The sequence below is a fragment of the Salvelinus fontinalis genome, chromosome 19 (assembly GCF_029448725.1).
Source record: "Salvelinus fontinalis isolate EN_2023a chromosome 19, ASM2944872v1, whole genome shotgun sequence".
Classification (NCBI taxonomy): domain Eukaryota; kingdom Metazoa; phylum Chordata; class Actinopteri; order Salmoniformes; family Salmonidae; genus Salvelinus; species Salvelinus fontinalis.
This window is the reverse complement of record NC_074683.1, coordinates 36,678,082-36,690,294: the sequence shown is the minus strand read 5'-3', so window position 1 is coordinate 36,690,294 and position 12,213 is coordinate 36,678,082. Positions and strand designations below refer to the sequence as shown.

General features: G+C 40.8%; 1 protein-coding gene across 2 annotated transcripts in view; it reads right to left on the bottom strand.

Annotated features, from left to right (window-relative positions):
- Nucleotides 1-262: 262 nt before the first annotated feature.
- Nucleotides 263-12,213, bottom strand: part of LOC129816673 (glycophorin-C-like) — a 50,699-nt gene continuing 38,748 nt past the window's right edge. For both annotated transcript variants that reach the window (XM_055871436.1, XM_055871437.1), the window contains exons 3-4: nucleotides 3,461-3,502; nucleotides 263-2,239 (exon numbers count right to left, since the gene is read on the bottom strand). In XM_055871436.1, the coding sequence (XP_055727411.1) occupies nucleotides 2,043-2,239; nucleotides 3,461-3,502 (239 nt within the window). In that variant the 3' untranslated portion in view covers nucleotides 263-2,042. The remainder of the gene's footprint in view (nucleotides 2,240-3,460; nucleotides 3,503-12,213) is intronic.

The following is a 12,213-nucleotide window of genomic DNA, read 5'->3' as shown; positions in this document are numbered from 1 at the left end:
TACAGTTTGTTTTGTGAGCTTGCAGAGAACTTCTGTGTCAGTTCACTTCCTTGACTTTCTAAATAGACACTTTTGAGAAGATTCCATCGCTGTTTGTGAATTCCAAGTCTGTATTCCAGGAATACTTTTTCCACAGAAGGCATAGCTATGTTTCCTTAGATCCTCATGAGATGCTTTTTTTCTGACAGGTCCCCAAAGGAAGATGTTCCGCATGACAAATTAAGAGTTTCTTTCAAAAACGATATATATCCATTTTCAGAAATGTTGTAAAATTAGCGTTTATTGTTAAAATAAATGATGAAAGAGTTTTCACAACTCAATATTAGGAAGGTGTTGCTAATGTTTGGTATACTCAGTGTTCTGTTTCAAATGTATCACTTGATGGTTTCATTTCAGAGAAACAAATAATGTATATTTTGTACGTTTTACACAGTCAAATGTAACAAATAGGATTGATTTATAAAGAACTATACAAACGATACATTTGGAACAATATTTATAGTCTATTCACACACCTGTGCGTCAGTCTAATTAACATAAGAAAATCAAAATCAGTCAGCTAGAGATCGGCTGAGTCTCAATCTACTGCATCCACCTATGTCGGCCTTTCGCATCTGCGCTGGAAAGTGGCACAGCTACAGCGCTGTTTGTCAGACCAGGACACATCCCAAAAATCGGTCTTCTCATGAAAACGTTTGTAGTGTCCGAACGGTTTGGCCTACTAACTAATATAACCAAATAGAAAGATGTAAAGATGAGACTCTCACGAACACGATGATGTTCTCCTCTATGACCCACATGGGACTCGTCTGAAGTCGGTACCGCCGATGTGCCAACTTCTGTCTGTAGCGTCCAAACCATTTTGGCTACAAACTAATATGACCCCACTATGGACACACACACGTGCCATGAGACTCATCTGAAGGTCACCAGGTATTGGTTAAAAAATGAATGGAAGTATGGAGGTAGTTTTGTGCCAACAAACAAAAAAGGGGGTAAATATGTGTCCAAAAAACTTACATTTCCTGAGCTTTCTTATATCTCCTAGATTTAGGACAGACTCTTCAAAACCTTATTCCTTATTAAAAAATAAATTGACTGTCTTTTTTGCAATTGATGATGATGTTATTTAATGAGTTTCCATGGGCTGTAGTAGTAAAGATCAAATTCAATATTTTATCATATCTTTTTTAACATATTTTTTGGGGGATACCTACAGGGATCCTAAAAATGAAAATCCAATAGATAAATGATCCATGGTATGACATCTTAAAACAATTCCATATGTTTACATTTTACATTTAAGTAATTTAGCAGATTCTCTTATGCAGAGCAACTTACAGTAAGTGCATTAACCTTAAGATAGCTAGGTGACACAACCACATATCACAGTCAAATAAACAGGATATGAACATTCCATTCCAGCTAAACAATTGATATGTAGTGTTTAGCAAAAAGAAACACATTTTTATACACATCTAAAATCAATGAATAAAAAATCTGAGAACAGTAATATTTTACACACACATGTATAAGTAATCATTTCTGATGAAAAAACACAAATGTGAAAAATTGGTGGATATTACATTTTGGAAATCAACTCTTCAAATATAGCCTCCTAATAGCAAAGTCAATGTTTTGTATCTATGTGTTTGGTGATATGCCAAATATATTAAAGAGGAAAACTGGTAGGGGGGGGAAGAATACTGAATTAATATTATTGTTATTAAGATGCATCTTTGGTAAATTGTTGTCTATTCAGTCACGGATCAGAGTCTCATCAGGAAAAGAGACCTTTAGCCAGTCTCATCAGGAAAAGAGACCTTTAGCCAGTCTCATCAGGAAAAGAGACCTTTAGCCAGTCTCATCAGGAAAAGAGACCTTTAGCTATAGAAGCAGATCATCTTTAACTGATAGGACATTATTCACATAAGTACAGCAAGCTCATTTTCATCCAGTCTCCAGACTTTCTATTCTCCAACCCCAAAATACTTAGAGTCCACAGGCTAAAGTCCATTGGAAACAGCAGGGGACGCCACTGCTCAGATAAAGTACTCCTTCTTGCTCTCGTCCATGGCATCCTGCAGAGCCGGGTCGCCCCGGAGCGCCGCATCCGCTGTTTCGGCAAACTCAGTGCCCTTGGCCTCGTTGGTGTGGTATGTGCCCTTGTGCCGGTACATATAGCGAATTACCACCACCGCCAGGCACACCAACACCAGGACCACAGCAGCAATGACAGCTGCAAATTGAGATGAGAATGTTATAGCAAGGACTTTTGCCTCACAATGACAATGGCAAAATACAATGGGGATGGTTTTCACAATAGCCCATGATTCTGCACAGGTAGGACTTTGACCTTGAAGTGTCATTGATCTTTGACATGGCAAGGTCATTGGAATGTATGTGGATCAGAAGAAGACTGCTTCTTGATTAGTTGGTAAACACCAACCCAAAAGGGATATGCATCTCTAAAATACACATCAAGCTCCAACCTGCCAACAGAGTGCAGTGCAAAACCAGGGTGTACAGGCCTAAACAGGGTGTACAGGCCTAAACAGGGTGTACAGGCCTAACCAGGGTGTACAGGCCTAACCAGGGTGTACAGGCCTAACCAGGGTGTACAGGCCTAACCAGGGTGTACAGGCCTAACCAGGGTGTACAGGCCTAACCAGGGTGTACAGGCCTAACCAGGGTGTACAGGCCTAACCAGAGTGTACAGGCCTAACCAGGGTGTACAGGCCTAACCAGAGTGTACAGGCCTAACCAGGGTGTACAGGCCTAACCAGGGTGTACAGGCCTAACCAGAGTGTACAGGCCTAAACAGCTGTTTCTCTGTTATTTTCAAATAAGAATTGTTCAATCAATGTTTAACGTGATGGTTTGCCAACAGTGAATGGTAGCAGTACTGTGATAGGAGAGACAGTTTGTCCTACAGTGAACCGTTAAGTTTGAAGGAACTGCCTGAGGCAGAAAACCACAACTTGTGAAGATGTTTTGTGACTTAATTGTCTATTTTGTGGAATGCCAGTCTCTTGGTAATAAAAAGGCAGTTTCAGGCTAGATTCTGATTTGAACACATTACTGGCAGAAGAAGAACAATGTCTTTTTAAATGCATATTTCGTGGTCTGTTACAGCTGTTGGCAGACAACGGCAATATTTTGTGCCATAAAAATAACAGTAGCATTACATTTTAAATTTGGCCCGTTGGTTGACTGACTTCAAAAAATGGTTTTATATAGCTCTGTTCCGAAACATTTAGCAGACTCTGCTTGCTATCTGAAAGAAAGAGACAGAGATGTCTTTGTGTTGCGTGCATCACCATCATTAAATGTAGGGGGATGTCTGCCTCCAGCATCAAATCTATCAGCAACATCGATGTGGATGAGGTTTGCAGAGGGAGGCAAGGCATGGAAGGCCTTTGAATGTTCTGAGCATGAGACGGACTCTGTTATAACTCACCACCTAGTATGGCATCCAAGTATCCATCGTCCACGTCATAATCTAAGAAGGCAAAAATAAAGGGATTTCAGATCATGTGCTAATATACATTAGGTTACATACATAAGTTACATACAGTACAGTGTGTAGTTATCATTACCTTCAATTTATGCCATGTATCTTGAACCACATTCATATTTATTTTCCCCCAGACTTCTTTAACATGTGACTCTTTCAGGAGGGTTTTAATAGACAGCTGTTTCCCTGGTGTGTGTGCAGAGAGGTTTTTTGTATCTGTCACCAGGGGACAGACAAAACTCTCATTGGAGAAAGGGATTAAAGATAATCATGAATTATAGCGCATGCAACATCTGCCCGCCTTGACTTGACTTTCTCTGAAGGACAGTGAAAGAGTCAGTCAGCCAGAGACAAAACTATGTCATCTATAAAAACACAACGTGAGATCCAAAATGGAGATCGATCCTCGCAAGCTTGAGAAAGCGCTATAGCTAAAGAAATATATTTTTTCTTCATTACTTCCCCGAAGTGCGCAATTAAAAGTCAGCCTCATTAATGCCTAATCACCCAAAACATCTAGGTGTTCGCCCACTCATTAGATCCTTATCACGATGCAATGTTTACAATGTGGACATATTCTCAGCAAATAAAGGGGCATTACAGAACCTGTTCATTTGGGACGAAGGGAGAGAAACAACAGATCCCAGTGTGTACTGTAGTTACATCCTAAGTGAAGCAGCTATGGTGGGAAAGGGACAACTCTAAATATCCCCATGTGTGTGGCTCTTTCAGTAACTAAATCCCAATAATTTTCTTCAATTCAGTAAAAAACTAAGAGGTTTAGGACAATAGACTTTGACAAATGCTTGCCTGTTCCAGGTGACCTCGATATGCATGTATGAATACCAAAACCGTCATTAACTCTTGATTGGCCATTTTAGATGCAGACTAACAGACCATCTCTGCTCCCTGGAATGCATAACATCATTCAGAATGCGAAAACTCAAAACACATAATGGAAAAATGAACCCAGCAACAGTAGTAATGAAGGCTGCTACTACTGTACACTCAGACCTGTGTATGTACTGGAATAGCAGGCAAGACGTGGTTGTGGAATGCAGAGCAAGACTAAGGAGACAATATTATTTTCACTCAAGAAACGTATAATCATGATAGTCTCCTCACTGTCTTACTTTGTAGTAATAGTTGTCTGAAACAATATTTTTACATAATTACACAACAGGTACAACTGATATACTTCTTACAAAATGTAGGTAGGCAATGTTGCTCAATATTTTGTTACAAAACTGCACTCTTTCAACTTACCCAGAAAAACTGTAACCATTGTAATCGCTGCCAAAGGTGATTCTAACATGTATTGACTCAAGGGTGTGAATACTTACAGTACCAGTCAAAAGTTTGGTCACACCTACTCATTCAGGGTTTTTTCTTTATTTCTACTATTTTCTACATTGCAGAATAATAGTGAAAACATCAAAACTATGAAATAACACATATGGAATCATGTAGTAACCAAAAGTGTTGAACAAATCAAAATATATTTGAGATTCTTCAAAGTAGCCACCCTTTGCCTTGATGACAGCTTTGCACACTCTTGGCATTCTCTCAACCAGATTCATGAGGTAGTCACCTGGAATGCATTTCAATAAACACGTGTGCCTTGTTAAAAGTTAATTTGTGGAATTTCTTTCTTTCTTAATTTTTTTGAGCCAATCAGTTGTGCTGTACCAAGGTAAGGGTGCTATACAGAATTTAGCCCTATTTAGAACAAAGACCAAGTACATATTATGGCAAGAACAGCTCAAATAAGCAATGAGAAACGACAGTCCATCATTACTTTAAGACATGAAGGTCAGTCATTCCGGAAAATTTCAAGAACTTTGAAAGTTTCTTCAAGTGCAGATGCAAAAACCATCAAGTGCTATGATGAAACTGGATCTCACGAGGACCCCCACAGGAAAGGAAGACCCAGAGTTAGCTCTGCTCAAGAGGATAAGTTCATTAGAGTTAACTGCACTTCAGATTGCAGCCCAAATAAATGCTTCACATTGTTCAAGTAAGAGACACATGTCAACATCAACTGTTCAGAGGAGACTGCGTGAATCAGGCCTTCATGGTCGAATTGCTGCAAAGAAACCACTGCTAAAGGACACCAATTAGAAGAAGAGACTTGCCTGGGCCAAGAAACACGAGCAACGGACATTAGACCGGTGAAAATCTGTGCTTTGGTCTGATGAGTCCAAGTATGATATTTTTGGTTCCAACCACCGTGTCTTTATCAAAGTTGCCCAACACTGGTTTAAAGTAACTAGCCAGTGTTTTGAGATTTGTATGAAATCTTACTTATAATTAATTACAATATGAGTGAATGAGTTTTCCTTACGAATGTGTATTTACTAATTATGTTAAAAAGCTGTTTTTCTGTGTTGGAATGGTGTAGGCGTATCCCAACAACAGAATGGTGTGGATGTATACCGGTAATAAAAACATAAAAAATATTCATGCGAGTAGGCTGCTAATTCGCCAGGTCATCCTCCTTTACTGAGGAAATAGCAAGCATTTTTGAAATGGTCTGTTTGAGATACAAGTTTGAGGTGGGGTTTTTGAAGTGTTTTTTCTCAAACTTGTGCTTTGGCCACACATAGGATGAGGCAACAACATCTTCAGGGTATGAGTTAACAGAATATGAACTTTTTTTTTTTTTTTCAATTTAAAGTTTTATTAAGTTTTCAATCAACCAACCAAACACATTCCACATTCACAGATGTGACTTAAAAAAATAAAAATAAAAAAATAAATAATAATAATAATAATAATAATAATAAAAAATTGTTTTATATATGTATATATATATATATATACATACATACATATATATATATACATACACACATACATACATACATACATACACACACAAATAATAATTATAACAAAATTTAAATTATAAAACTTGCAGCAGCACTATCAAGGTTCTTATTAGCTATTTCCAGCCTTAGCTGAGATGACGAGCCAATAATTAGTTTTTAGATTTTACAGCACCTTACACAACACGCATCTGCTCATCTCCCTGATTCCCCTATTCACTCTGTCCAATTTGAAATATAGTTGAGTAGTGGAGACCAGAGTCTATCAAACTTGGGCTGTCTCTTGTGGAGGTCATAAGTGAGCTTTTCAAGAGGGAGAAAGTCAACAATCTGGTCAATCCACATTTTAAATGTAGGAGAAGTATTAGAGGCCCACAATAGAAGAATACATTTCTTAGCAAAGTATGTAATGGTCATGAGCAAATTTTCTCTGTCAGGATCAAGAACAAATTCCTGCTGGGCATTAAGAAGATAGAGACACGGGGTCATATCAAACTGTACATCTAGTATTTTCTGTGCAGCAGTATGTATAGATTGCCAAAATCTGGCAATCTCTCTACAGCTCCAAAATACATGCATATAGGTTCCACTTTCAGAGGTACATCTATTACAGTTAGGAGAAATGTCTGTTTTCATTTTATGGAGTCTCAGGGGAGTGTAATAAAATTTGTACAAAAATTTGTAATTAGATTCTTTCATTTTTACATTAGTAGAGGAGCAGTATACCCTGTCGCAAACCTCCGCCCATAACTCATCACTGATAGTCAGACCAAGGTCCTTTTCCCATATTATTTTCAAAGGAGTAAAGGAGGAGCCTCCTTTCTCAGAAAGGAGTCTATAGATATAGGATATTTTGCCTTTAATGGATTGTGCTGTGACAAGAAGGGTTTCAACTTCATTCAACTGAGTTCTAAACCTCCTCTTGGAAGTAAATGAGGAGATGACATGTCTAATTTGTAGATATTTAAAAAAATGGGATCTTGGCACATTGAATTCATTGCAGAGCTCTTGAAAGGATTTCAGTGTAGTGGTCTTCTGATGAAATAGGTCTGAAAAGGTCCTGATTCCTAGAGTATGCCAAAGATTAAAGTTGGCATCTCTCAGGGCTTTTGGCAAGTCTGGGTTGCCTACTATAGGCGACTGAGAACATATTTGGGAGGAGATGCCCAGGTATTTCTTACAGTCCCTCCACGCTCGTAGGGTACTGTAAATCACAAATGTTTTGGCTATGTTGCCCACTTCACTAAAGTTATCAATGAATATAGTTGAGCTTAGTGGCAATGAACCACAAGATTGGGCTTCTATCTGGATCCACGTTGACTCTTGTCTGTTTGTGATCCATGTTAGCATGTTGCGGATTTGGGCAGACCAGTAGTACAATTGAAGGGAGGGAAGGGCAAGACCACCCTTAGATTCAGGTTTCGATAGAGTGGAGAGCTTGATCCTAGGTTTTTTATTGCCCCATATAAATTTGGTGATGCTTTGGTTAATTGTTTTGAAAAAGGAAGCTGGGAGATAGCATGGGAGCATCTGAAATAAATAGTTCAGTCTAGGGAGGATGTTCATACGGATTACATTAATTCTTCCTACTAAGCTAATTGGGAGGGAGATCCAGGTTTGGAGGTTGTTCTTGATTCGATCCAGGAGTGGAAGATAATTCTCCTTGAAAAGCCTATTCAGATCTGGTGTTATGAATATCCCAAGGTATTGAAACCCCTGTGTCTTCCATTGGAATGGGCATAGTGTCTTCATAGAACTGGTGAGTGTAATATTGAGAGGGCAGACAGTGGATTTGTTAAAATTAATCTTATAACCTGAAAACGTGCCATACTGAGCAATTGTGTCTAAAATGGGAGGAAGGGATTTCTCAGGGTTGGATATGTAGAGCAAGACATCATCCGCGTAAAGCGAAATCTTGTGCTGCCGGTCGCCTGCAGGAACACCCATAATACTTGGATTGCTCCTTATCAACTCTGCCAGAGGCTCCGCCCCCAACAAGTAGAGCAGGGGGGACAGCGAGCACCCTTGTCTTGTGCCCCGTCCCAAAGGGAATCTGTCAGAGTTCAGTCCGTTAGTAGTCACCATGGCATTTGGATGAGAGTATAGTGATTTGATCCATTTAATAAAGTTTGGGCCCATGTTGAACTTCTCTAAGACTGAGAACAGAAAGCTCCACTCCATCCTGTCGAACGCCTTCTCAGCATCCAGTGAAGCCAGCAGGACAGGGGTCTTCTGTGCGTTTACTTGATCAATAATATCAAAAAGACGGCGAATGTTATCAGAAGAGTATCTGTCTCTAATAAATCCCGTCTGGTCCGCTTTTATTATTTTGGGAAGAAGAGTGTTTAGTCTTTTGGCGAGCAATTTGGTAATTATTTTGTAGTCGAAATCCAACAAGCTTATGGGCCGGAAGGAGGAGCAGGATAGGGGGTCCTTGTCTTTTTTGAGCAACACTGTAATGCGAGCTGTGTGCATTGAGTCTGGGAGAACTCCGTTTTTGCAAAAATCCTCCAGCATTGGCATGAAAATAGGGCTAAGCTGGGGCCAAAAAGCTTTGTAGAATTCTCTGGGGAATCCATCTGGGCCTGGGGACTTGTTAGGTGGCATGGAGGTAATTGCCTCCAGGATCTCCTCAGGGGTGAAGGGGGAGTTGAGATCTTCTTGGTCGGTCTCTGATAGTTTAGGTAGCGAGATTCCCTCTAGGAAGGAGTGGAGTTCTGCCTCCGTGTGTTTTCTCTCAGAGGTATATAGTTTGCAGTAAAACTCATGAAAAGTTAAATTGATCTTTTTTGGATCATATGTGACCTCATCCTCTGCTGTTCGGATAGCCATAATTGTACGCTCTGACTGCTCTTTTTTTAATTGATAAGCAAGCAATCTACTAGGCCTATTGCTATACTCATGGTATTTCTGTTTAGTAAAGAAAACTTTTTTTTTAATCTCCCGAGTATAGTCCAAATTCAGTTTGGCTTTGGCTGCTTTAAGTTGACTCCAGGAGGTGCTGTCTGGGGATTGTTTATGTACTTTTTCACAGCGTTCCAGCTCCCTCTCCAGATCTAGCCTGTGTGCTTCCATTGCTTTTTTCTTAGAGGAAGCATATGCAATTAGATGACCTCTTAGTGTGGCTTTAGCAGCGTCCCACATTGTGGCCGGAGAAACAGGAGAATCTTTGTTGTCTTGTGTGTAGTTGTCTATCCATGTAGTTACCAATGTATGGAATGCTTCGTTTGATAGCATGGAGGTGTTGAATTTCCAGCTCTTTGATCTCGGGATGTTTTTGCAGAGGTCAAAGCGGAGGTGGACAAAGGCGTGATCCGAAAGCGCTATGGGTCCGATTGTACACGTGGCTGAATTTATGAAACTCTTTGGGATAAAAATGTAATCTATACGGGAGTAGGTGTTATGGACATTAGAGTAGTATGTATAGTCCATAGCTGAGCTATTAGTCTCTCTCCAGATATCTATCAGTCCCGTCTCTTTAGTAAGAGAGTTCAACATCTTTGCAGATCTAGGATTTGTGGTGGGGACTTGAGATGATTTGTCTAGGGTTGGGTTCAGGGTACAATTAAAATCTCCGGCCAACACTCCAAAGGAAACACAATGCTCATTGAACAGAGTTATCATTTTCGACATAAAAGCAGGAGTATCTGTGTTAGGGGCGTATATGTTTAAGATAGTAATTGGTTGCCCATACAGTGACCCAGTTATCAAAATAAATCTCCCCTCCGGATCAGATATGTTTTTGTCAATTATGAATGGAACATTCTTATGGATAAGTATTGCTGTACCTCTACTGTTGGATTTGAAAGATGAGAAATACACCTGTCCCACCCAAGCTCTGCGGAGTTTGGCATGTTCAGCATCACAGAGGTGTGTCTCTTGCAATAGCGCGATGTCTGCTTTTTCCTTTTTTAGAGCACATAGTATCTTTTTCCGTTTTATTGCATGGCCTAGACCGTGGCAGTTCCATGTCAATAGATTTAAGGTACTAGTCATCGTCATCGAACAGTAATCGAACTTTAGTGCAAGTCATCTCTGGGTAAAGGTGGATAGTAGTTACAGCTGCGTTCACATAAAAGGAAAATAAATGGTTTACATAAAATAACAATCTCTGAACACCCCAGCCGAGTTCCCAAACAACTCGACATATCCCGTTGGATCTATTACCTCCCCGCTCAGTCACAATTCTGTGTTCCAACAACAACAAAAAAAAGACCGGGAACAGTTAGCAACGCACAACGTCTCCCCCTCCCCACCAAAGAAATGCCTCATCCTCTCCGCCCGCATTGAGTAAATGACAACGTAGCCCCCGTCCAGACCACATTAAAAAAGGGAGAAAATAAAATCAATAGCCCAGCCTACATACAGTAGGCCTAGGTTATAATATGGGGCCTATCCCTCTCAGCTAAAGGAACATAAATATAGATTGGACGGCTATAATGAAATTTAGCAGGGCGGTGGGTCTTTGGATATCGGCTATATGTTGTCTTACCTCCTTTAGTAATAACAGTAATCGCATTTAGTCAATGGTCCATTTCTCATTGACCGGGGTTGTCTTTCAAAAAACGTTTTGCCTCTTCGGGAGTTTTGAAGTGTCGCAGGGCTCCTTGGTGAAGAATCCTGAGCTCGTTTGGGTATTTGAATCCCCTAAAGATGCCTCGGTCAATGGAGCATTTCTTCACCTCGTCAAACTCTCGGCGCTTTCGGCGTATTCCAGCTGACAGGTCCTGGAGTAAGGTGAGTTTGGCGTTTCCCACTGTAATGGTGTTGGTTTTCGCCGCCTGTAGGACTCGTTCCTTGTCGGTGAATCTCAGGAAACGTATGGTGATTGGGCGCGGTGGTTGTCTGGCTGCTGGTGGGGGCCTCAGTGCTCGGTGAGCTCTCTCGAGTTCTATGGGCCTGTCGGTGGACAGGTGGAGCCACTCGGGAAGTTTGTCTTGCAGGTAGCGGATCAGTGGCATGTTTCCCTCTTCTTTTTTGCCCAGATTTAATAGAACACAATTATTCCTTCGCCCCCTGTTTTCCAGGTCCTCTGTTTTCTCTTCCAGCTGCTCTATTTTTTTTTTAGCATATGCTATTGTTTCCATGGCGTCTGTCAATAAGTTTTCCGTGGATAGGATTCGCCCCTCTGCCTCGTCCAGGCGCCCCGCGTTTATGGTTATCTTGTTGTTTATGTCAGGCAAAGCATTTTCCAGGATTGTCACCTTGCCCCCTATCGCACTGAGCTGAGCGTTAATGGCATCTAGTTTAGTGTTGAGTTCTGTACGTTGGGATCTCAGCTCAGAAAAGATGTCTTCGACAGAGTGCGAGGTTGGCATTCGTTGGGCCTCGGGGGGGAACGGGTCCTCTTTCTCCTGGCTAATGGCGCTAGCTTTTTCTGAAGCTAGCTGCTTCTTGGAGGCTTTTTCCGTCGCTAGTACTCGAGTCCGGGTAAAAATGTCACCTGTAGTGTTGCCTTTTGAAGCCGCCATGACTTTTTGACTAAAGCTAAATGAGTTTAAGTTTGAAGTGGAGGTAAGATTAGGAATTGGAAACTACTTGTGCGGAGCTCCTAGTTCATGCGGCCATCTCGTTCAAGGGTCACGTGATCCCCCCGAATATGAACTTTTAAAAGTAAGATTTTCACTGGACAGTTACTTCAAGTTGCTACTAAGATGCTTGGTGAAATTCAGAGGCAGGCAGGCAGGCAGCCTATCCTATTTTAAAAGCAAAAATATCTCCATCTATAATTCAGGGTAGGGGAACTGGTTATCGGGTTAACTCTCCATAGCCGATGTGAGTAAGACCTTTAAACAGGATAACATTCGAAGGCCCGTGGGGCCAGACGGAATATCAGGACGAATGCTCAGAGCATGCGCTGACCAGCTT